Source organism: Macaca thibetana, chromosome 2, assembly GCF_024542745.1.
Source record: "Macaca thibetana thibetana isolate TM-01 chromosome 2, ASM2454274v1, whole genome shotgun sequence".
NCBI classification, from domain to species: domain Eukaryota; kingdom Metazoa; phylum Chordata; class Mammalia; order Primates; family Cercopithecidae; genus Macaca; species Macaca thibetana.
Genome location: NC_065579.1, coordinates 149315914 through 149343386, shown reverse-complemented (window position 1 = coordinate 149343386; position 27473 = coordinate 149315914). Strand labels below are relative to the sequence as shown.

At 38.0% G+C, this 27473-nt stretch overlaps 1 protein-coding gene across 7 annotated transcripts in view; it reads right to left on the bottom strand.

The window, feature by feature from the left end:
• Positions 1 to 8485: 8485 nt before the first annotated feature.
• ZNF148 (zinc finger protein 148) overlaps positions 8486 to 27473 on the bottom strand; it is a 141495-nt gene continuing 122507 nt past the window's right edge. For all 7 annotated transcript variants that reach the window (XM_050781638.1, XM_050781636.1, XM_050781641.1 and 4 more), the window contains 2 exons: positions 17065 to 17183; positions 8486 to 16799 (listed from right to left, as the gene is read on the bottom strand). In XM_050781638.1, the coding sequence (XP_050637595.1) occupies positions 15201 to 16799; positions 17065 to 17183 (1718 nt within the window). In that variant the 3' untranslated portion in view covers positions 8486 to 15200. The remainder of the gene's footprint in view (positions 16800 to 17064; positions 17184 to 27473) is intronic.

Genomic DNA, 27473 nt, shown 5'->3' with positions numbered 1-27473 from the left:
AAAAGAAAAATACACATCAATCTGTTAATGGTGGTTATCTCCAGGGAGGGATTGAGATAGTGAGTATAGACTTTGGAGTACAAATTCTGAATTTTTGTTGTTGTGGTAGAGACAGGGTCTCACTATGTTGCCCAGGCTGGTCTCAGGCAATTCTCCTGCCTAAGCCTCGCAAAGTGCCGGGATTATAGGCGTGAGCCACCAAACCAGTCCATTCTGGATTTTTATTTAATTTTTTTTTTCTTGCAATGAGCATATGTTACTTTGGAATCTGGAGGGTGTGGGGTGGGAGATGAATAAGAAAATTAAAAACAAACAATGTTTGGCAGATTGTATTTCCCATATGCTCTTCTTACAATATGATGTTGGGATTCCTTCAAAAGGAGTTAGGGTCTATGTTACCTCCCATTGAGCCTGAGTGGACCTTTGTAAGTGCCCCAACCAATAGGAGAAATGGTAGAAGTGACACTACATGACTTTGTGGGTTAGGTCCTAAAGGCAATAGGGAGCCTGGCTTCCTCACTGTCAGTGCACTTACCCTTGGGATTCAGCCACCATGTTGTGAGGAAGCCCAGGCCACGTGGAGAGGCCACTTGTGGGTGTTCCAGCCAATAGCCAGTGTCAACCACCGGACATGTGAGTGAAACAAGCCTGCAGATGATTCCAGTTCCCGGTGGAGGCTCCTCCAGGCGTTGTAGAGCAAAGACAAGCTGTGCTTGCTGGGCTCTGTCTGAATTCCTGACTCACAGAAACCATAAGAGAAAATAAATTATTGTCGTTGTCGTAAGCCACTAAGGTTTGGGGTAATCGTTACGCAGTGATAGTGAACACCTAGAGCATCCAACCAAGGTTAAAAAATTAAAACATTTTATTTCCTTTCAAAGTAGTTCTATTTATTTCATTGTTTGAATTCACTGTTTTTGAAGCCCAGTTATACATAAAAAAAGAATAATGTTGTTATTAAACTCACTTTTTTTTAGATGGAGTTTCGCTTTTATTGCCCAGGCTGGAGTACAATGGCGCGATCTCGGCTCATGGCAACCTCCACCTCCTGGGTTCAAGAGATTCTCCTGCCTCAGCCTCCCGAGTAGCTGGAATTATAGGCATGCACCACCATGCGCGGGTAATTTTGTATTTTTAGTAAAGACAGGGTTTCACCATGTTGGCCAGGCTGGTCTTGAACTCCCGAGCTCAGGTGATCTGCCTGCTGGGATTATAGGCATGAGCCACCACGCCCAGCCTTAAACTCACCTTTTTCTCTATTCAGTAACAACTTAAGGTCAAGGTGAAGCACACAATAGTGAGCCTATTGCTTTGTGCGTCTCACCCAGGTCAGCCACAGACAGATGCTCCCTCACCTCTTTCCTTCCAGTGGCTGGCACTGAGAACTGCCTTCTGTGTGAAGACTGGCAACAAAATCATAACCTGAAAGACAGTGTCATTTGTCAGCAAGTCTGGACCCTGGAGAGGGATCAGGGCTCCAACAAGGTCAACCAGAACGGGAATGGGAAAGCAGGTTGAAAACATGAAGTCATGATGTGAATAGGTATGTACACAAAAACATATCTATCTCATAACCTAGGCCCTGGAACCACAGTCAAAAGTGCTTCGAGAGGTGGCTTCCCTAGTGTGGTGCACTTTTTATAATCACCTGGGGTGGTTTCAGAAAATGCCAATACCTGGGGGACCCACCTCCAGATATTCTGACTTAATTACTTAATTGGTCTGGGGTGGGGCCTGGAAATCAGTATTTTCTTTAAACTTCTCAGATGATTCTAATGCTCAGCCAAGGTTTGAAAATCATGAGATTCCTAGCCCAATAGTTTTTTTTCCCCCCTCTTCAAAACACCTGAGAGATAGAATACATCTTGTTGGCAGTGGTGTCTTATTGTAGTTACAATTTTCAATGACAGGGAGAAGGTGGATACATCACTGAGGCAGCACAAGTAATTTACTATTTAAACAGAGTACTTATATAAACTGCATATATGTTTTAGTTGCTCATTGTGATGCACCTCCCTAGGGCAAGCCTGCCTAGTTAAAAAAATCACAGGAATTCTGCACACACTCACAAGGGTTTGCCAGCTCTGAGGGTGGAGCCGAGATTGGAACCTAGGTCTCATGCCAATGCCAGGCTCTCTCCTCTACACAATGCAGCCTGTTTAATCCAGGCGAAGAGAGAAAACAGAAAAAGGTTTTCCTTCTTCATGGACTTTGAAAAGCACTTCCAAGAGCCCCAGGTCCAAGAGGGTGTCCTGCCAGAGGGCCACCCAGCATTCTGGGGAGTTGGGAGGGGGTGACTCGGGAGATGCAGGCCTGAACAACACGGGCTGAGAGCCCCTGGCTCCCAGGGAAGTTGGGGTGGGCCAGTCTTCTTCCTCTGGCTTCCCTGGTAAAACAGAATGGAGAGGGAGGGGCCGCAGCTTTCCTGGTGTCAGGCGTTCAGCTCCTGTTGGGCAGGTCTCTCCTCCAGGATCTAGGCTATTTGTTGATTCTGGGGGTTTGCCCTGACAAGAGAAAGTCATTCTGCCTCTATCAGCCACCTGGCATCTGTCATGGGCTAGGACCTGGTGGGAGCACAAAACAAAATGTGATGCAGAAAGGAGCCTGAGAAACAGGGTCCAGATTATTTTATGATGACAGTGGCAGCCTCACTAGACTGTGACAACAAAGTGATTAGCATTAGCTTTTACTCAAATACCATCTATGGCAGACCCAGTGACAGGCTGTCAAGACTGTAGATGACAGAAGTCAGGTCTCGATCTGAGACCTGGTTCTCCCACTTCACTGTGTGACCTTGCCCACGGTCTCCAATGTGTCTAAGCTTCCATTTTCTTACTTGTAGCATGGAGTTTATGATTAAGACCTGCCGACCCTACCTGGCAGAGTGGTTATGAACATTCTAGAATTTTACTGGGGACTGAAATCCAGATCAGCTATCTCTTGGTTTCACAATCCACTATTTTCCCTCCCATTTTGAAAATCCCATGTCCAGTTTTCTGGTCTTACTGCGGTTATCCAGAGGCTCAAACTCCCTGGCAGTGATTCTTCTGCAGGACCAGCAAGCTCTCCTTGCATCCTTGGATATAACTCAGGGGGCCTGCATCCTCTCCTTCGACCACATTCACCAAACATCTGTTGCTCACCAAGGACTGTGGCCAACACAGAACACACAGTGGGAAGCAAGACTGCTCTGGGCAGGTGGGCAAAACAGACATTCATCAAATTCTCACACATTACAAACAGCCATCTAGAAGCTAGAGAAACTGTACAGAGTGATGAGAGAGAGATTCTGAAATGGTTAACGTGACCCAATCAGGAAAATCAGGATAAGTTTTTCTGGGAAAGTGATGCTAGGGTTGAAATCCAAGGGACGCATGGGGTGGGAGTATGAGGTTTAATAGAGTGTAGAGAGAAAATAGTACCTTTGTAGTGCAAGAGGGCATGACCAAGTATCCGAAGCTGAAAGCAGTCCAGTGGTGAAAGAGCAGGGAGGATGAGAGGCTTACTGTAGGGAAGGCGGGGGCTACGGGCAGATGATGACTACACAGGGCCAAGGTAAGGAATGCCATGTTTCTCTAAGTAACAACTGGGAAGCTGCTGATGCATGGCTGTTACGTGGAGCAAGAACCAGAGGCCAACAAGAGTGCATGTACAGGAACTTACAGAAACCCAGGCAAGACCTGGAGGTGGTTTGGGCTGTGGTAGGGGTAAAGGGAGGGAGGGTTCCAAAGAATTTGAGAAATATTCACAAGCCCTGCTCTCCAGGAGTGGCCTGACTGATCAGATCGTAGAATACTTACTGAACCCCATCTAGCAGTGAGCATTTTCCATTACTAGGCCTCACATGTGGACATGTCTCTTTTTTGCTTCTTCCTTTCTTTGCTCCTATGCAACTGGAGCAGTGAGAAAAGGGCTGGGGCCGACCTGCTCACTGATGAGTCCTGGCCATCCTACTCCTTATTCACTCGATTCTCATATACTGAAATGCCCCCATCAGCGTGAGACGGTAAGGTGCCACGGGGAAGGAAGTGGCTCTAGAGGCCTTATAGTTCCAGCCACATCCTCTAGTTCATTTCTACACTAGGGTTTGGGAAATGGGCATAGCACATATTATATTAAGAGGGTGCCTTGTTTCCCACTGGCCATTGATTCTTGTGTGCCACTTTAGGGAATTTTTTTTTAAAGTTATGGCAAGTGCAAGTTGTAGTTGAGTGCAGAATTCTGGCATTTCCAGGCCCCTGGATCATAGCATCATCTTAATGCCATTGAATCTCCCCCATACTTCCAATACCTTCAGATAGGCCTCTGAATGCCTCCTGTACCCCCTAGCATTGCTCATTCATTCACACTTGCTCATTGTGTGAGGTAGCTTTATGCTCTCTGAACTTAATGCCTTTAAGCAGCTTACAAACTAATCCAGGGGGTCTCACAATCTTCTCCTGATGATCAATTTAGTTTGGAATGTTCCTGAAATACGGATACTAAAAAAACAAATAAGCCTAACCTGCATGAGAGGCAGGGCTTCAAATCTCATCACATAGCATCTGCTGCTTGCTTCTATTCGATGTATACCTGTGATTATGGTATAGACACTCAGGAGAAAGAAAGAAATAAAGAAAAAAGAATAGCAAAGAAGGAACAGAAATAGTGAAAGAAAAATAATGTAAGAGGAAAAAAGGGAGAGAGAAGAAAGTGGTTCCAACGTCTTAACCTCATTGTCCGTAACTGTGCTTTTGAATCATGGGTTGGCCAGGTTCCTGTTCATGATTAACCAATAGCTTAGGAGTGAGAAACTGGGGACTTCCACCCCAGTATATTCCCTTTCTTTTGTAGGATGACACTTCTGCTTATTGTTTCTCATTTGTGGCAATGTATGTCAGTGTTGTTTAGACTTCATCCAGAATGTTCCATCCTGTTCGGGGTATGTGATAATTAAATCATACTTGTTTTTGAGACAGGGTCTCGCTCTGACACCCCGGGTGGAGTGCAGGGGCGTGATCACGGTTCACTGCAGCCCCAACTTCCTGAGCTCGTGATCCTGCCATCTCGGCCTCCTGAACTGCTGGGACTTTAGGTGTGCACCACCACACCTGGGTGACTTTTAAAAGTGTTTTTGAGAGATGGGGGTCTCTGTATGTTGCCCAGGCTACAGTCATAGTTTTTTAATGAAGCTTTTTGAATTATGTTCCTAAGGTTTAGGGCATGTGCTTTATAATACCCCGTACTCCATTTGTCAGTGAACACAAATTATGATATAAGTAATCACTCATTTACAAAATTCCTATCACTTCTGTCTCACTAATTAGTTATTCCTTGGTCAATTAAATCCAGACAGACTCTCATATCTTCTTCAGTCTTTTGAAAGATAATATTGTCTACAAGCGAAAGTTATTACATGTTCTGCTTTACATGAAATGAGGCTTCCAATTGTGAGGAAGCCAGGCTCCCTATTGCCTTTAGGGCCTAGCCCAAAAAGTTATCTAGTGTCACTTCTACCATTTCTCCTATTGGTTGGGGCACTTACAAAGGTCCACTCAGGCTCAATGGGAGGTAACATAGACCCTAACTGTTTTGAAGGAATCCCAACATCATATTGTAAGAAGAGCATACGGGAAATACAATCTACTCCACATTGTTTGTTAATTTTCTTATTCATCTCCCACCTCACCCCCACCAGATTCCAAAGTATTTGGAATCTGTATTTACTGAATACAGTTTCTCCTGTATACTGTATTACTGAATACAGTAAATACACTTGTCCAACTCTGCTCTATCTTGCTTTTGTGCCGCTTCAAAATCTGGATAGGCTGGGCACAGTGTAATCACACCTGCAATCCCAACACTTTGGGAGGCCAAGGCGGGAGGACTGCTTCTGTCCAGGAGTTCAAGACCAGCATGGGTAACATAAACAAACAAACAAAAAAACCCTGTCTCTATAAAAAATAAAACAAAGATTAGCTAGACATAGTGGAGCAAGCGTGAAATCTCAGCTCTTCAGGAGGCTGAGGCAAGAGGATCTCTAGAGCCCGCGTTCGAGGATACAGTGAGCTATGATCATGCCACTGCACTCCGCCTGGGCAACAGAGCAAGACCCCCTTAAAAAAATAAATACATAAAATCTGAATATGGTATGTATTTAGTACTTTACAGTTTACAAATTATCTCAAGTGATTTGACATTCACAGCAATTCATGTAGGCATTTATTATCCTTATTTTGCAGATGAGAAAGTTGAGGCTCAGAAAAATGTGACTTGAGCAAGGCTACACAGATCGATCAAGGCAGAGCAGTGATTTAATCCTCTTAAGTCCTCTGCTTATTTCACTGTCCCTTATTTGCCCATGCAGCCTATAGAATATTATCAAACTACAGCTCTACTGTCTCACAATCATCCTCAACAAAAAACATGCATAGCTCATTTAAAGCTGTCCCATGCAGCACTGGATATGCTGCCTTGGAAGTACTTTCTTAAAGGATATTTTTAGTCCGAGGTAGGGTGATCACTTGAGACCGGGAGTTTAACAGCAAGCCTGGGAAACACAGCAAGACCCTGTCTCTATACAACATAATAAACATAACTGGGTATGGTGGCACATGCCTGTAGTCCCACCTACTCGGGGGGCTGAAGCAAGGGGATCACTTGAGCCTAGGAGTACAAGGCTGCAGTGAGCTATGATCATGCCATTGTATTCCAGCCTGGGCCACAGAGCAAGACTCCATCCCCCTCCCCCCACAAAAAAACCGTAAAACAATCCACAAAAAAAGAAAACCCTATTTTTTACACACATATTACTAGACTCTGTGTATATTCTCCCCCTCTCCCCCACCCCCCAACAATGCACAAACTGCTCTCAGCCATCTTCTGTGCTCTCAGCCATCTTATGCAAATTACTCTGCATGCCTTTACTCTGCCTTGTCCTCTTTCAGCCATTTCCTGATCTAACAATCAGTCTTAACCCTCATACTGTCTTCACAAAAGTTGTGTTAGGGTGATGGCGCTGAAACTACCATAGTTTTCCCATAGGGAAAACTACCATATCTGAAGTTTAAAAGGTAAGTTTCAGAGGCCAAAACACCTTGAAGGAAATGGCCAAGAGAGAGAATCCTACATAGGGACAGCTGGAAGTTATTTAACATGAAGTACCATAAACATAATTGTAGTCTGGGAGGATTGAACAAGTAGCATATGACTTCAAGGTGTTTAAAGTATTAATACCTTTCCATGAAGACTGTGCTAGAATGACGAATCAGCCTTGGTTTAGTTATTTCTCCACTTCCAGGAAACCATCTCTCACCACCCATTTCCAACCCCGCAGTGGGGTATATAGGTGACCCTCTAGTGTATTTTCACTCTCACGTGTGTGAACCTCAGTCTTGTGTTAGGTCAGTTCCTTCAAAACAAAGTCTATTTCTCATTTGCACAGTCCAGGCTTGAATCCTATCCCTAACTTTGTTATTTTAGGTAGAGTATAATTTTTGACGATGTTCCCTATTTCCACTTTTTTAGTTTGTATGTATTTTATATCTTGTGGAATTTATTAAGATTATATTTTCTAATCCTATCCTAAAACAGGGAATAAATGTACTCACAAGTTCGAGGGTAAGATTACTCAGCATAGCATTCAACACATCTTAACACTCATTGTTTGCTTGAATAATCTAAAGAACAATACCTAAACAATAGGTATTGTTTAGAACAATAATCTAAAGAATAATCTAAAGAACAAACAACCTGCAATTGATAACACTATAAATACCTTTCACATGGTCAAATAAAGATGCTAATGGCCTCCACCATCTATTATACACATGGAGCACAATGCCTGTTACTAAACAGGTGATTGGTGCTGAATGAATGTAGGGTCAAAGAAGTCAGCCCCAGTAGGATTCAAAGCAATAGAAAACACAGTTCCTACCATGGGCAAAGCATTTCTTTGGCTCCCTTCCCCACCTTGACACAACATCGTATTTTCAGAACCTTATTAAGAATGAGAAGCTAGGGAAAATTAAGGTTACAACTTTAAAAGTTCATCTGTATTAGTAGGTAAATATGTAAATGCTCAAATGTTCTCTAACAATTCAAGTCCATTTCTAAACCTGAGTTTTCCCAGTCACTTGAAAATCACTTTGAGATGTCATTCTAATTTACAATATCACATTTCACATCCCAGCTCTTACACATACACATATGCAGCTGTGTGAGTGTCTGGGTAAAATGTTCCTTTTAATTACACTTGAAAATGACAAAAGGATGAAAATTATGAGACCCAAATTTTAGCTTTAGTTCACTTAAAACTTTTCACCTCCGTTTATTCTTTATGCATCATATGAATATAATTTATATCCTATCAGGTTCACCAGAGAAAACAGAACCAGCACTCTGAAAAAAAATTTTTAAATTCTATCCAAACATATAATCAGAAAAATCTTCATACTCACTTTGTGCATGATAAATTGTCAAGTAAGACTCAATGACAACACATTAATTCAAGTGACTTCAATTTTTTATTTTTTCTTATAATCTTTAGAAGACTGGAGAAGTATCATGTAGAGTATCTCCCCACCCCTCTCCCCACCATTCCTAATCATTCAAGAAAAACTGGGATCTAGGAAATGCATTAGTAGACTATCAGTGGTATTATTATGTACAATTGGTTAAAGCACCATGCTAATAAGGCCAGGGTCCTAGGACTGATCATTGCAAGGGCCAATTAGTTTAAATTTGTTCCATGGACCCAGACTGCACTCCTAACTGCAGACAACTTTCTTACAATGCATCCCGCTGGTCACAAGCTAGGGTACTGGCAAGGTGGTAGATGGATGAAAACAAATCTCCACTAATGAAAGAAAAAAGAAAAGAAATCCCACATATGCTGATAGTGGGTTAACAGAATCTTATCTGCAAAGAAAAAAACACATATTTTCTTAGCCCTATGATAAACACGTTTCAAGTCTAAAATATTCAATGACAGTAACATTTGACTCTTGCATTTTAGAACTGTCTAATAAATAACATTCCACACAAAACTATAATAAAGGCCCTGATAATTGTTACCCAATTTGTGTAACTGTTAATTCCACACATACTTTTCTCTTTACTGTTAATCTATGCACCATGATTTTTGCATATTTACCATTCGTTATTTGGTTCAGAATATTGTGAAAAATTCAGCTCGAAAATTATCCATAAAACTGTATTCTGTATTTTTTTATTTTTCAAACAGCCAGTGTCCACATTTAAAATGCAGAATTTGCAAATATTAGTCTGATAATTCAATTTAAAGTAAAGCAAAACAACTTCCTTTAGTATCACAATACATAAAATGGTTTTATAAACTCCAAATGGCAAAGATAACTATATGACAATAGTGTTGAAAGCCGTGAAACTCATTAAACCTCTTATCAATAGGTCAGTTTAAAGAACATCTCTATGTTCCATGACTATGCATGAAACAAGCTTTCACTGTATCATAAAGGCTCAGCAATTCATTCATGGCATAATATAGGGTCAAGCAATATTTTGTTTTTACAATGACAATTAAAATAGATTTAAAGAAACAAAAAATCCTCCCAATTGTTTAAAAACAATTCTATTTGGAGAGCAAAATATTTTAAAATATATCGACTTACCAAATTTCAATTGTCAGGATGCTGACTACTGATGCAAAAGTTTGTATTTAAAAATATCACAAATATCTTTTTATTTAACAGTGAAAATTTCAATGTGATAAGTTTCATTGCAAAGCAATTGTCACCTGAGTAGATTTTAAAATTTAGTGCTCCTATTTTTGGGGGGAGAGGGGAAGGAAAGACCCATTTTGTATCTGATCCCGAGTTTGCAGTTGAGTCCTTCACAACAATTTCTTAGGGAGTTGAAGAAACAACCTGATGCAACCTTCCCAAGACACACGATGCCCCCTTTCCCTCGGAAATTTGCTCTGGCATTTTAGGAACTCTCAGTATTCATCAAATATTTCCATTTCACTACCCACTCAAGCATAGCAACCCAATTCATTCAGTTCTATACAACAGTGTCTATATTATGTACATATTTAATTATCAATAGGAAATAGAAAATAAAAATTTACAGTGATTGAGAAAAGGTCAGCAAATGGGATAGGAATCGTAATACTGTATAATCAGAATATCCTATTATCTTACCAGTTTTAATGACAGGGTTTTTCCTTTATTAGTTGAAATACAAAGAAGGCATAGGGGATCCCAGGAAAATAACACTATATATCAGAAAATTCAACGTGCTCCACCATCAGGATTTCCATCACACATTTAATTTCTTCTGTACAATGTTTATAAACTTGTTTTTCTTTTCAAAACCATCAGATTTTCAGATTAAATTCAGCACTACACAGTATGCCCTTGAAGTAAAATGAGGTTACCTGCTTTATTTGGATACCAAGTTCCCTTCAGACAGCATTAAAATAAAGACAAGTAAGACTACACAGATAAAATCCAGTATAATTCAAATCCAACAATGAAAAATTTCCCCCATATTGTTGCAAAATTCTTTCTACTGAAATGCTTTGCTACAATAATAAAAAGCATACATTACATATAAAAGATACCAGTGTACTAAAAAGTGACAGAAGTGGACTAGCAAATCCTTCAAAGCACATTATATAAATGACTAGCATTTAAAAACATTTTTTTCCTATAAAATGTAGGTCATATACATTTATAAATTGGCGGTTTTATTTCTAAAGCAGTGATGTGTGTGTTCAAATAGCTGTTCTGTACAGTATAATATCTACTCACTTGAAACTATAATAGGTTTGTCTTTGTATTGAAGTTGAATAAATTCATCTGATCAGCTGAGAAATCAAGCTGGAAAAATAAGTATCTAAAAATCAATGTAGAAAGTTTAGAATTATTGAAATGTAGTTATGAAATATGAAGAGAACTATCTATTTCACAATGGAGCTGAAGTCACCTCAAAACTTACGGGCTTGAATCTAAAACAGAAACAAATATTAAAATCCAAAGCAAATCACAAAGTTAGGTAGCAGTACAGAAGCAGGAAAAAAAACCACATCCCTTCCTTCAGTGTGATGGGCACTAAGTTTTGCGGTCTTCCTCCATCTTGCAGAAGAGTGGTAAGGCCATTCAATGCTTAGTGAAAGTGAGTACAGATGAAGTCAGATTTAGCCTGTCTCCCCTGCAACTTCAATTATGCTGTGTAAACAGTGTTACGTTCCAATAGGAGGAACAATGGAATTTGCTTATAAAAACTGATTAAAGATAATCATCATTAAATGAAATAAGGATAATTAATAACTCTGAAATGTTTTTAGAACTTTCCTGATGCTACTTGTAAAGTTAGCACTGCTATGTATTATTGCTTACATACAGTACAACATCATATGCCTTCTAACATAAAGCAGTACTGTGATTTGTTTGTACATATTTACAGATTCTTAAAAACAAGCTGTAAAAACATTACATACTTTCAGACAATACAAATTAGCACATTGGTACTCACTTCAAAACAAATGGAATGCATAACATTAATAAACATCATAAAGGAAGACTCACATAAAAGTCCTTGATTGTCAAGACACGTTTATATATAAACTCTAACTGTGCAGAATTAAAGATTCGATCATAGGTACATCCTTATTTGATGAACCATATTTACAGCATGGTATTGCATAAAAAAATAAAATAATGTTTACAGGGTTTTACTTTTTTATCCATTGGATTAAAGAAAGCAACAAACATAACAAGAAATGTTTGTCTGCTTCAGTTTGTTTCCTACCAAAGTTTAAGTGAAAAAAGGAAACACGGTTTTTATTTGCAGAATATAGCAAAACAACTGGAAAATTATTTCCCTGAAATAAAGCAATTTGAAACGGAAAAGGTTTTAAATTAAATTTCAGACTCAAAATATTTCTCACTGATTATTATAGTGCTTCTTCAAGTAAATATACTGTGAAAAAAAATGAGTTCTAGTTTAAAATGTTCTAAGTCTAAGAAATGCAGTACTACAGTAATGCCTACTTTTTAAAGTTTCCCGGCCTTTTTTTTTTTTCTTTTCTTTTTTTTTTTAAACAGCCCTTTAAAAACCCAAATTAATCAAATGAAAGAAGTGGCAAAAGATCTACCCTAGCTGGCACTCTGCAAGTGTCTCTCCTCTGTGGAAAGGAAATCCTGCCCTGAGCACAATTCTTGACATAACTGCCGTCTGCCTCTTGATATAAAAATGACCTGACCCATGGCTGGCACCCTCAATCACAGCTGCGAAGATGGATTCCTACCTTATCAAGTACCACATTTGCATGTAGACCCAAAACATTTAAGAGCCACTTAAATACTCAAAACAAATGAAATATGTGTGCAATAAGGTTTTAAAAAACCCTTTAGAAGATGTTCAAGAGATATTACCTCATCTAACGTGATGTTTCCAATCTTCAAACGTGAGAGTAGGTCCCAAGAGGAAAAGCACACCTCACTCAGATTGATCAAAAGTTTAAGGGTGTACCAGCATGTTTTTATAGAACAATGTGCTCACTTTGAGAAATGAGAAACATGAATTGCAAAATAGTATCTCGATATATCCTCCATGTTTCAATCTAAAGCAGCACACAAGGCTACTTATTTTCTCCATTAATGCCCAGATAGAAATTAAATAACCTTCTGAACCAAAGTGGGGAAACCCAAAACTGTTGAGATGTTTATCATATTATGATAGAACAAGGTAACTCTGGTAGGCATTTGGAATTTCACAGTAAGAGACTGATGACTATACGTAAATGGTAAGTCAGTAAGTTATGCTGGCTGAGTATCACTTATCTAAAAAATGCTTGTAACCTGGTAGAAAAGTCTGCCATTATGTAGATTTAAAGAAATGTGTGAAAACAGGAATGCAACACCTGAAAGTCTGCTTGCATAACTACCATTTTCAAAGGCCTTCCTTCCCAAGCTTACCCTAAGTGCTCAGCAAGAGTCACATTCTAAAAACTGTGCTGGTGATGTTAAAACAACTGAAAAAACCTCTACACTGTATCAAAATTACATCAAGTTCTCCATGGAACAAAATTTTTGATCAGGCTCCAAAACAACTCAAGAAATAAATGCCTACTCTCATCAAAAGTACTATGAGAAAAATACCAATGCCTATCTAGGGTGAGCACAGTTCCATTTTTAACATATCACCTGAATGAAGCCTTTTTGTAATTATGTAATGCACAACACACACAATCTTAAGAGTCAATAATGGCAGAACTTAAATATTTACTTCAAAGAAGTCTAAAATTCTTGAAAACTTTGGCAGCAAAGAAAGCTGTCAAATGGGAAAACTAGTATTTCAAGCAAAACTTAATAACCAAAGTATAGAGGAAACCACATTAAATATAATTTATATTCCTTATCATAAAAACACCAATATATTCAAAATAAATGAAGGATGTTAAGGGTGGATAGTTATTTCTTCCCTTTCTTTATGAGAACAGTCTTCGGATAACATTAAATAAAAGCAAAAATAATTTAAATGGATAACATATTCTATATTGAAACAAAGATTGCAGATCTACAGGGCCAGTATAAGAGTCAAAATGGAAATTAAGAATAGTTCCATTTTCCAAGGGTATTAATTTTAGATTTTCACTGGTGCTAAATCAGTATGTGCATTGTGACGAAGATGGCAGAAATTCAAAATGTAAAAATGAAAAAGTTGGAACAAAGAGTCAATAACTAATATAACTTCCAAAAATCAAAATTGCCCAACGCATAACTCAAACCGTCATTCTTCAGAAAAGTGTGTGTGTGTGTATATATATATAAAAGCACTATTTATTGTACCATGCTGTATTATTTTAAGACAGAGTATTAAAAAAAAACATTCATGGTATAGGATAAAGTCTGTAGTTTATTTAGATTTTGAAATGCAACAAAAATTTTCCGATCACTCATCTAGCTGAAAAAGAAATGGTAGTTACTGGAATTAGTAAACACTTTTGGTTTGTAAAGTTGTAATGAGCAGTGTTCATTAAAAAGTAACTCAAGATAAAATAAGCAATTAAAATGCCCATTTCTTTAGTTTCTCTGGATGCTGTTTAATTATCCAATCTATCAAGAGTCTAGAAAGAAAAAGATTAAACCAGGTTTTACAGTTCCAAAGATATCCCAATTTCCTTTTATTGCCAAAAGTTAAAATTGTCAATTATGAGATGATTATGACACAACCATATCAAACCTAAAAATCTAATTTTTTTTTTGAGAAATCAAAAATACCAAATAGATTCTAAGTGCTCTATGTTAACTGAAGTGTATATGTAAAGTAAAATACAATTAAGCTTTAAAACGTGGAATATACATTTTGTGTAAGCATTATGTTCTTGGGAATGTAATCTACAGAAATTTTTTTACTAAAACTTCAAAACCTTGATACCTGCACATGAAAAATCATAAAAAATATCTAGGTACAACTGTACAAAGAAACTGACACCAATATGCATACTTCCATAGAGAAGTGACTGCTTCAACAGTTGTGTGTTTTGGTAAAAGTTTTGAAAGTATGCATATTTTTAAAGTAATTAGGCTTTTAAATAGTGGAGTCTTAGACTATCAGATTTTTATTACTTTTTTTTCTTCAAAAAAACACATGTCAATATAATGCAAAATGAAAATCAAGGGTATATGGCATATCATTCTTTTTAAAAGGTGGTTTCTTGGTTTTTTTTCCCCTATAGGACACACTAATTTATTTAAGCCATAATCTCTTGACATTAAACTTTTTAAGTTCACTCTGTCTGTAAAGTATACTCAGATTCCCTGCTGAAGTGCAATGACTATGCTGAAAAACTTAGAAACAGTATGAGTAAATTTCACACAATTACTAATCTCCTAAGAATGTACAATGTTATCAGTTAGGAAACAATTGTGCGAAAGTCTTTTTTTTTTTTCTCCTTTTTAACTTGGTGTGGGTGGAATAGCAAGTTTCTGATCTAAAACAAGTAATGCATTGCTTCTATAAAGGTGACAACATGTAAGGCAGTTCAAAGAATGCTGACTAACCAAACGAAATGCAGTTATTGGATTATCTTGCTATTCATATCAGCTTAACTTGTTATTACGCATTGCTCTTAAATCTGTACAGCACTCCATTTACACAGAGTAACCCCACTCTTGATTAATCTGTTCTAAAGTGCCAGTATTATTTACACTTTTTTTTTTTTTTTTTTTTTTTTAGCCAAAAGTCTGGCCAGTTGTGGCATCAGGTGAAGATGTCATCCCAGCTCTATTATCATTTACATTCACCAAGGGAAATTCTGAAAATTCAGCACTTGTCCCTGGTCCCCGAAGGTTCACCTGTCCATTGGCAGTGCTAAATTGAGTAGCTATTCCAGCTCTTGATCCGTGATACGGAGCACGGAAGGGCTGTTCAAAGGAGCTCATTTGGTAAGCTTGGTGGACAGGCTGGGCCTCAGCTTTCTTCTGAGAAGTCACTTGATCCAAAAAGTCCTGTGTTGATGTGGCAGAAGCATGGTTTGTCTCATCACCTGAAAAGGGAAATGAGTGCTGTGAATCACCAACTATTAGTCCAAAATGGGACTTATCTGGAGTTGTTCTTAGTGGAGAATTCATTCCTGATCGAAAGCTATTGATGGGCATGGTGGCATAGACCTGCTTGTCTATGGAAGAGAATGCTGGCTGATTTGGGAGGGTCTGGTTATCAGTCACAAAGTTAAGGCTCGGGCTATTCAAATAGGCATCATTTTGGCTAGTTCTGTCCAAAGCCTGCTGCAGAAACTTCGAGTATTCCTGCAACATGTTGGCTTTATCTGATGAGGATGCTTGGGAGCTTGATCCAACATTCTCTGATGGGGTGACCTCTGGTACTTCTGAAGAATTTATTGATATGCTAGAAGTCACTTCAGTATCTGCAACACTGAAGGATATCTCATGCTGTCCATTAGCTTTGTGGGAATAATGATCCAACAGAGTCTGCAGTACCTCATCTGGAATAACATTTTTGTCATGATTACTCTTAATCTCCACATTCAGTGCCTGTGACTCTAATATGGATGCCGTGGTACTTTCATCAATGACACTTGCCACAGCTGCTTGTGTTACAGAAGGCTGAGAAGCTATGGTACCCACATTCAGCGCATATTCCCTGCTGTTGTTACTTGCTGCTTGAAGATACCGCTTCTTCTTCAAAAACTGCATGGCATCATCATAATTAGTACTACTATGCACAGGTTTACTGGGCCCCTCCTGCAAATTATCAACCTGATCAATGTCAGCATTGCCTTCTGAGTCCAGTAAAGCCTGTTTATCCACAAGTTCAAAAGCATACTTTGAAACTTTGCTCTCTTCATATGTGGATAAAGGTGAAATTGTTTGATTTTGCTCCAGTGGCTGTTTCAGACTTCTCTTACTATTAATTTTTTTGAGAACTAACTTAGGTGGGTGTATTTCTCCTGACGCATCTTCTAAATGAGAGCCCCCAACTGAAGAATGTGGCATTTCAACAGCATATTCTGCAACCATATATTCATCTTTTACTTTAGTACTTGAAGAATAAAGAGGCAAATAATCATTTTTGTCTTTTTTCAGGTCAGATTTGTCCAAAGCACTCTCTTTGTCCATTCCAGATGATTTTTTCTCTGTTTTCTGCCTTTTCTTTTTTGGCAGTGAGTTGTCTTTTGGTGACGTAGAAAAGCCAGAATCTTCCTCAGATGTCAGAAGGCCACCTTTGATGGCACATCTATTTAGTTTTTTGTCATGATTTTCATGGCACATACGTTTATGTTTCAATACACGATCTGTTCTGGAAAAATACTGTTGAATTCGGAGGATGGTAGTGGGTTGTGTTTTTGGTCAACCAAGAAAAGAAAAAGTGAAACAAAACAATTAATATAAAGATATATTAATGCAATAACATACATAATTCCAAACAAATTCACTGAGCCAATTTTCTATTATAAATCTAATCCGTAAGTTAGAAGGCCCCTCAAATAGTTCTAAGTAGTCATATTTTCTAATCTAATTTATAATTATTGTATAATTTAATTACAATAGAAGAATTTCAAGCCGTCTCTCTTACCTGTAAACAGTATTCACACTGGTAAGGTTTTTCTCCACTATGAGTTCTCTTATGCCTTTCCATATGATATTTTTGTATAAATCTCATACCACATTCATCACAGCGAAATGGTTTTTCACCTAGCACATAATATAGAAAGTTTAAAACAAAACAAATATTGTAAAATAATGAATTGCTTTGCCATAAGAATCTCTAAAATAAATGGCTTTTGAAAGTTATAACTTCCAATTTCATTTGTCAAATATATTTTGCTTTATAAAAATGAAAAGGATTAGCATATGCTATTGGAAAGAAAAGGATGAATACAGGCACAGTCCATTTTCCTGTCTTTTTGTTATATGCGTACGTAATATACTCTTTCCAAGGAGAACAGCAGTGCCAGGAATTTATAGCAATATGAACAGACTAGCTGATGTTTCTAATCTTTTTTTCAATCATATAAAATATTGTGTAACAGTAAAAAACAAAAAGTTACCCATGCACAGTACAACACAATTCCCGGGGACAGCTTTTTAACTCAATTTCTTTTTTAAAACGTTTGTGGTTAAATAAAATCTGAATCCTGAAAACATCCTTAAAAATCTAATTTAATAAAATATAAAAAGAACTTAGAGTCTTAAGTTTGTTTATACTTATTCTTTTCCTCAACTCAAGCCAGTACTTCCTATGTCATTTAGGGAATGAATTAAACAGAGTATTGTTAATTGGACATATAACACAACACACAACCCCCACCCCCATTTTTTAAAATTCCCTAATGACTCCTAGAATCTTCTGATCCATAGTCAGGCATGTTATCCATTGTGCCACTGGCCCCAGCAATGATTTCTAAGCCGTAAAGAACCACTACTACAAAGCTCTAGAATAGTTTTTACTGATAAAACCACAGTCCAAGTAAACAGAAGGGTGCGACAAGAAGTTACTTTGAATAACACTTGTTGAGGAAACTACTGTTTCTACCTTTCAAACATTTAACAAAATTTTTACCAAAGACTACTAGTCTACCCATAGCCCTTGTTGTAGGAGGTTAAAAATATAAGACATACTACTTGTCTTCAAAGTTTATAACATAATTGGGAAAACACGATACACACATTTTAAAAAGACAACTAACATTATGTCTATTCTGATTTACTTTTACATCTTTATATTTCACTCTTTCTCTTTGTAACCCTTTCAGACAAACCAAAATACCTACCATCTTGTGCTTTCCTACTTTTGCCCTGATTCATGCTGCTCCTTCGATCAGGAATGCCCACCTTTGGGAGTTCAAATACTATATTCCCTTTGAGACCCAACGCATCTCCTTTGGGACACTCTGTCCTACTCTCCCAGGTGAAAGGTATCTTTCAGTTTCCACAGAACTCTATCTGTACCTCTCCTACGGCACTCATTACTTTCAACTCAATAAGCATTGAGTTAAACTTTTTTTAAATTTCAAATTACTGAGTTGACATAATTATAATTATTTAATTATTTTGTATATCTCTATTCTTCTACTAGATTGTATTTCTTTAGCTCAGAATCCAGGTCTAAAGTATATTTATGTAGTTCAAAGTACCTTATGCAATTAAAAAATTTTTTTTTCTTGTACAGATGGTGTCTCACTATGTTGCCCAAGGCCTGTCTCGAACTCCAGGCTCAAGCAATCCTCCTGCCTTGTACTCCCAGAGTGTCGGGGTTACAGGCATGAGTCACTGTGCCTTGCCCCTTGTGATATTTTTTAAGTGCCAATGGTGACCATTACAGTGGATTATTAAAGGGAAAATGTTACTATGAGCTAGTATGATTTGGAATGGTTTCTTGGAAGTGTTGAAATTTAAGCTGAGTAGCAGAGAGATTAAAGCCAAGGGGGAAAAAAATGTTGGCGGGGGTGGGGGGAAGGAAATAACAGTACTCTAAGTGTTTAGATACTATAAAATGTGCAGGAGAAATGGTGTCTAAGAAGAGAATTTAATTGACAACAAGTAAGTTGTTTAAAACTTTCAGGAATGTAACTTCAGTAATTACTGTAGAGCTACCAAATTTTAGAGCTAAAGGGTTTCCAGTGGCTTTCGAACTGTGCTCTTTCAAGTTCCAGAGGCCCACATGGACTGCTGCTGATGTGGCAAAAGGCTCAAAGTTTGTCACCCAAAATCAGTATAGAATAGCTCACTTTTATACAATGGGGCTCCAAGTAAGGGTTCCAAAGATTCAGAGACTAGAAAGACAGCTTATGACAACAAATCCAGACCAATTCACTCATTTTATAGAAAGGAAATACTGAAGGCCGAAAAGTTAAGGCACATGGTCAAGGGGTTAATGAATGCATTAACTACTGAAGCAATGGAAGTTGGGAGAGAAAGTCACTTATAAAGGAAGTTTGGAAGTGAAAGAAATGAAAAGACAGAGATGGGAAATAATAGTTAAGAGGCAATCCATTCCAGAATAAGCACTGTTTGACAGGGAGACTGCACTGACTGAAGGCAGAGGAGCCAGTGAAGAAGAGAAATTGATTATCAATACTGAATACTGCTGAAATGGTGCACAATCAAAAGAACAAAATCCAGAGGAACCAAGTGGGAAGGGAAGGAGATTACAGGTAATGCTGTTGGACAGGGGAAGAAAGAATATGTGCAAATTTTGAAATAGAGCTTGTAAAGCTGGGTGCAGTGGCTCATGCCTATAATCCCAGCACTTTGGGAGGCTGTGGAGGATGGACTGCTTGAGCTCAGGAGTTCAAGACCAGCTTGGGCAACTTGGGGAAACCTGTTTCTACCAAAAATACAAAAATTTAGCCATGTGTGGTGGTGTGTGCCTGTGGTTCCAGCTACTCGGGAGGCTGAGGTGGTGTGATCGTTTGAGCCTGGGAGGTGAAGGTTGTAGAGAGCCAAGATCGTGCCACTGTACTCCAACCTGGGTAACAGAGTGAGACCCCATCTCAAAAAAAGTTAAACTAAATTTAAAAAAGAATATAGATGATAGAGCTTATTAACGTCAGAAGTTAGTTATTTATCAAAAGTGAAAAAGAATGAACGAGAAAAATTAGTAAGTTGATTACAAGTCAATTCATTCTGTATATTTGTGGATTGGAAGACTGAATACTGTTAAGATGGCAAAATTCCTCAAACTGATCTACAAATTTAAAGCAGAAATTGACAACCTAATCTTAAAATTCACATCTAAAAGAGCCAAAACTATCTTGAAAAAGAACCAAGCAGGAGGACTCTTACTTCCAGATTTCAAAATTTACTACAAAGCCACAATAACCAAGACTATATGATAACAGCTTAAGGACAAGACATACATTTCAAGGAATAAAATTCACAGTCCAAAAGTAAATCCTTACATTTATGGTCAACAGATTTTCTAAAAAGGTGCCAAGGTAATGGGGAAAGAATAGTCTTTTCAACAGATTTGATACCCACATACAAAAAAATGAAGTTTAGACACCCTCCCACTAACTCCCGCACCTCTCACATCATAAACAAAAGTTAACTGAAAATGGATCAGAGGCCTAAACGTGAGACCTAAAACTATAAAAATGTTAGAAGATAATACAGGACCTTAGTTAGGCAGTGGTTTCCTAGATAGAACCAAAAGCACAAGCAACCAAACAAAAAATAAATAAATTGTACTTAATCAAAATTTAAAACTTTCATGCTTCAAAGGACACTATCAAAAAAATGAAAAGACAGGCCAGACACTGTGGCTCACGCCTGTAATCCCAACACTTTGGGAGGCAGAGGCGGGTGGACCACTTGAGATCAGGAGTTCAAGACTGGTCTGGCCAACATGGTGAAACCCGTCTCTACTAAAAATACAAACATTAGCCATGCGTGGTGGCACGCTCCTGCAATCCCAGCTACTTGGGAGGCTGAGGCAGGAGAATCGCTTGAATCTGGGAAGCAGAGATTGCAGTGAGCCAAGATCACACCACTATACTCCAGCCTGGGTGACAGAAAAAGACTCTGTCTAAAGGGGAAAAAAAAAAAGCCCACACAAATGAAATGACATTTAGGAAATATGTCTGCTGTTGGGACTGAGGAAGAATTTGGCACTTCCTCAAAAAGTTTAACACAATTATCACATGACCCAGCAATTCCATTCCTAGGTACATATCTAAAAGAATTGAAAACATGGATTCCAACAGATGCTTGTATACCAACACTGATCACAGAATTATTCAAAATAGACAAAAGGCAGAAGTAACCCATGTCCATCAACAGATGAATGGATAGAAATATGTGACACATACAAAGAATGAAGTATTATTCACCTAGAAAAATGAAATTATGATACATATTACAACATGAGTGAATCTTGAAAACATTATGCTAAATGTAAGATGCCAGATACAAAAGGGCAAACATGGAATGATTCTGCTTATATGAGGTATCTAGAACAGGAAAATTTAGAGTGATACAAAGTAGAATACTGATTATCAGGACTGAAGAAGAGGGGAAAAAAGAGTTATTGCTTGATGGGTACAGAGTTTCTATTTGTTTACACAACATTACACATGTACTTAATGTCACTGAATCGTACACTTAGGATAAACTTCATGGTATGGTTGTAAAAAAGTGTAGACATAATTCACAGAATGGAATAAAAAATATTTACAAATCATGTATCAGATAAGGAACATGTATCCAGAATATAAAGAGAACTCTTACAACTCAACAGGAAATAGACAACTAATTTAAAAATAGGCAATGGATCTGAATGGGCATTTCTCCAAGGAAGATAAACAAATGGCCAATCAGCACATGAAACGATGCTCACCATCATGATCATTAGAGAAATATAATAATTAAAAAGACAATAACAAAAGCATGGATGTAGAGAATTGAAACCCTCATACATGGCTGGTAGAACTGTAAAATGGTATTAAGTGCTTTGGAAAACAGTTTTGCAGACCATGAAAATGTTAAACATGACCCAGCAATTTCACCCCTAAGCACATACCCAAGAGAACTAAAAATGTAAGTTCACACAAAAACTCATGCACAAGTATTCATAGCAGCATTATTCACAAGGGCCAAAAGAGGAAACAGCCCAAATGTCCCTCAACCAATAAATGAATGAAAATGTGACATATCCAACTATAAAACTGGAATGGAATATTACTCAACTATAAAAAGAAATAAAGTACAAGCTACACACATGCCCCAAACAGGCAAATCCACAGTGACAGAAAGTGATTAATGGTGACCCAGGGCTGGAAGGGAGTGGAGAATGGGGAGTGACTACTAACAGGTATTGGTTTTCCTTTGGGGGGTGACGAAAACATTCTAAAAACCAGATAGTGGTGATAGTTGTACAACTCTGTGAACATACTAAAAACTATTAAATTATACATTTGAAATGGGTGGATTTTCTGATACTGTGAATTATATTTCAATAAAGTTATTTTAAAATATGCATGGTAATACAATTGATGCTATGTAAAGTGAGAAGTTATTTTTTTCACTCAAGGAGCTCAAGATTAATTAAAAATAAATTAACTGGAGAAAGCTGGGTGCAGCGCCTCACGTCCGTAATCTCAGAACTTTGGGAGGATGAGGCAGCGGATCACTTGAAGCCAGGAGTTCAAGACCAGCCTGGCCAACATGGCGTAACACTCCCAACCCACTGTCTCTGAATGAATGCATACATACATACATAAACTGGAGAAAACCCATGTTTAAATTACTTGCTACATTCTAATAGATGAACCAATAATTAACAGTTTATTTAACTAAAAGCAACACTACGGCATTTCCTTTAACAAAAGATTCAAAGGTGTGGTGCCTCACACCATTGATCCCAGCACTTTTGAGAGGTTCAGGTGGGAGGATCACTTGAGTCTAGGAGTTCAGGACCAGCCTGGGTGACACAGTGGACCCTGTTTCTACAAAAAATTTTTACAAATTAGCAGGGTGTGGTGGCACATGCCTGTGGTCCCAGTTACTCAGAGGCGCAGGCAGCAGGATTACTTGAGCCTGGGAGGTTGAGGCTGCAGTGAGCTGTGATTGCGCTACTGTATTCCAGCCTGGGTGACAAGAGCAAGATCCTGCCTGCAAAAAAAACCAAAAACCAAAACCAAAACAAAACCAGAAACATTAACACCTTAAAAGTGATTTGTACAAATGTTCCTTTGTTGCTAAAAACAATCCTCCTCCCAACTAAATACAGCAATTATGATGGCTAACTCAGCCAAAACTGAATGCAACATAAATTCATCTTCTATGACCATTTATTATTTTTTGATTGGGTCTCATTTTTTATTCCTGTCTTTTGCTCTCCTTTAGTACCTATTTCCTCCCTTTTTTACTGTACCAGCTTTCTTCATATCCCTTTTCCTCCCTCCCATTCTTATACTTGTCCCCATTCCTTCCTTTTAAAACTAGCCATTCCAGAAATTTTTAAAATTTAAGTTTTGCCACTTAAGGATCCCTGTTTATGGATTAGGGAAGGTATTTACAGAGTTAAAAAAAAAAAAAAAAACAAAACACTTAAAAAAAAGTATACAGGAAAATATCTTCCTCCTATCTTCGGCCCTGACAAAGGTAACTACATTTATTTGTTTGAGCCAGTTTCTTTACAGAGTTTCTTTCTTTTGTTTTTTTTTTAAAGACAGGGTCTCGCTATATTGCCTAGACTAGTCTTGAATTCAGGCGCTCAAGTGATATTCCCACTTTCTGAGTAGCTGGGATTATAGGCATGCACCTGGCCAGGTTTTTCGACACAACATAAGTAAAAATGAATACATAATCTTTTCTACTTTTCCCTCATTCTTTTACAAAGATAGCATATTTAACTATTTTTTTTTCCTTCAGTCAACAATGTATCTTGGAGATCTTAGCAGCAAAAAGAGAATTAGCTCATTCTTTCTCACAGCTGTTATTTTTTTCACGCTAGAAAGACATACTACAATTTATTTAACCAATCCTCTATTATTTCCCAACATTTGCTATTATGATTTTGTAATGGATAACTTTGTAAATATATTAATTCACAGACATGCAGGTATATTTGTGGAATAAACACCTAGAAATAGAATTTCTGGACAAATAAAACATATATTTATGATTCTGAAATGTATTACCAAACTGGTCTTCACAGGAGATGCTATGAATCTGTACTCCCACACCAGCCATGGATGAGTTACTGTTTCCCTATAACCCACCATGTTGTCAAACTTTCTGATGACTACATATCTAATAGGTGAAAAAACTATCTCAGTAGGAGGTGGAGTCATCTTACATTTCATTTTCTGCAAACTGTCTGCTCATATCTTCCACCTACTTTTTTGTAGTTCCAGGTTTTTTGCTTGATGACTTAAAAGAGCTTTATTAAGAAGTTTTGTCTATAATGAGTTTCAGAATCTTTTTCCTGGCCTTTCCCCTGCCCTTGAATGGTAGGGGTAGAGTTGCTTGCTAGTAGAGGTTTTCATTTTTATGTAGTTGAATTTATCAATCTTTTCTTTTATGGATACTGGATTTCGAGTGTTATTTAGGAAAGACTTCTCCACTCTGATCTGCTCATATTTTCAGACACGTGTTTAAACTGTAAGTTTCATTTTTTACATTAAATCTCTCATATGGCTGGATGCCATGGCTCATGCCTGTAATCCCAGCACTTTGGGAGGCCAAGGCAGGTGAATCACCTGAGGTCAGGAGTTTGAGACCAGCTTGGCCAACATGACAACATTTCCCGTCTCTACTAAAAATACAAAATTTAGCTAAGTGTGGTGGCATGTGCCTGTAATCCCAGCGACTTGGGAGGCTGAGGCAGGAGAATTGCTTGAACCTGGTGTCGGGGAGTGGGCAGAGGTTGCAGTGAGTCGAGATTGCGCCACTGCACTCCAATCTGGGCAAAGGGGTGAGACACTGTCTCAAACAAAACAAAACAAAACAAAACCAAAAATGAAAAACAAACTCTCATATATTTGGAGTTTACCTTGAGGCAGAATGTGAGGTATGGATAAAACTTTTGTTTTTTCAGATGGCTATCCAGTTTCCCCAACACCATTTATTGAAATGTTCAGCTTTTCTTGATCACATTTCTTACCATTCCTTTATCACAATCATACACTAATTAAGTTCCATGGGTCTATCCTTAGACCTGCTAATATGTTCCACTAGTGTAACTGTTCATAAGCCAGAACCAAAATGCTTTAATTCATAAGCCTTTATAACATCCTTTACTGTTGCTAAGGCTAATCTTCCTCATTGCTTTTTCTGCATTCTTCTCATTTGTCCTGCCTGGACCACTTCCATATAAATTTCAGAATTAGCTTATCTGGAATTAGAGGGAGGAGAGTTCTCTGAAGTGTTTATGTTAACTTATGAACAATTTGATATTCTTTATGACGTTTACTCTTTTCTCCTAGGAAGAAAAAAGATACGTCTTCCCATTTCACAAACCTTTGTATCCTCAGTAGTGCTTTGAATGATTTCCTCATATGGGATTTTCTACATCTTCTTAAATTCATTCCTGGGCTTATCTTTTCGTTGATATTGTGAAGAGTGTTTTCTTCTGTTGTATCTTCTATTCCCTGTGTGTGTGTGGCTATACAAAGGGTATGGTTTTCTGCCATTTTAATGAATTTATTTGTTTGCAGTAATTTTTCAGTTGAACCTCTTGGGTTTTCCAAGTTTATAATCATATTGCTTACAAAAAATATTTTTTAACTTATTTTTTCTCATCTACTATTCTCAAATAATTAAAAAGTGGTAGTGACAATGGGCTCTATATGTTATTCCTGATGTATACTTTGGTATGCTTCTGATTTTTTTTTTAAGATTTTTTTTTTTTTTTTTAAGAGACAGGGTCTCACTATGGCACCCAGGCTGGAGTGGAGTGACACAATCATAGCTCACCGCAGCCATGAACTCCTGGGCTCAAGTGATCCTCCCCCACTTTAGCCTCCTAAGTAGCCAGGGCCACAGGCATGCATCACCTTGCCCAGCTAATTTTTAAAAAATTATTTTTTATAGAGACAGGGTCTTGTTATGGTGTCCAGACTGGTCTCGAACTCCTGGCCTCAAGTGATCCTCCCAACTCAGCCTCCCAAAGTATAGAGATTATAGACATGAACTACCACGTCTGGCCTGTTTCTTCATTCTTGAAATAAGAATAAAATGACTGATACCTATTTTTCCTAAGAAAAACAGAAACACTTAAATGAAAAATTCCCTTGTGGAGAAAATCCCTTTATCATTTTTCCCCTTGAGGGCTAAAGCCTCTCTACTGGAAAAGGAAGATAAATCTATACAGCACTTGAGTGATTTCAAGACTGACACAGAAAGCTTACCTGAAAAGTATCAAGACGTTTTAAATGTTTTTTACATCCAGGAAAGCAATAACACGGTAAGGGAAAAACAATTTCCAGGTGTCCCACAAAATGGTAATTTTCTCCTACCCAAGGGCCCTGAAGTTTCTCTTCTAACAGTTATCCAGTGAGACTGTTTCCCCCACTGTGATGTTTCTCCCTGATAAGTTTGACACTGCACACAATCAGCTGTTTATGGATAAAAATTTTTACTATAATATATGGGTAACTGTTAGGGTAAACTACATATGTGAGAGAGTTATAAAGACATCTATGTATAATCTAGCTCACTATGGTTTGACATACTAATCTGATTTTTGGCAACTGCAAACCTTCCTTTCCCTCTTCAAACCATTCCATCTGGCTGCTGCAATGACCCACCCTATCAAAATGGTTCTTGTAAATCACATTCAGGTCACCAATACAACCAAGTCTCCTCAGAAACCTTTTTTATTCTCTTTTTTTTCTGAGACAGAATTTCGCTCTTGTCTCCCAGGCTGGAGGGCAATGGGGCCATCTCGGCTCACTGCAACCTCCACCTCCCTGGTTTAAGTGATTCTCCTGCCTCAGCCTCCCGAGTAGCTGGCATTACAGGCATGCACCACCATGCCCAGCTAATTTTTGTATTATTAGTAGAGATGGGGTTTCATCATGTTGGCCAGGCTGGTCTTGAACTCCTGACCTCAAGTGATTCACCCGTCTTGCCCTCCCAAAGTGCTGGGATTACAGGCGTGAGCCATCACACCCGGCCCAGAAATCTTACTAGTCCTCTCAACAGCATTCAACGCAAGTCCCTTTCTTTTTCTTGAAACTCACTTTTCCCTTGGCATCTATGACATCCATATTCCTTCAACCTCTCCAACTGCTCCTTCTCAGTGGTCTTTCCAGTTCACCCTCTTCCTTCCAAATGTGCAATGTTTTTAGTTCTTCAAAACAAGCTTTCTGCTTATCTCATTATAAAATTTTTCTCTTTGGCATGAAGGGAAGCCCATCTATCCATAGCTTTAATTACTCTCAAATCTGAGCTCCAGAACCACATATCCAAACTGTTTATATAATATATCCACTTCTATAACACTTAAGAATCTCAAATACATCATATCTCAGAATA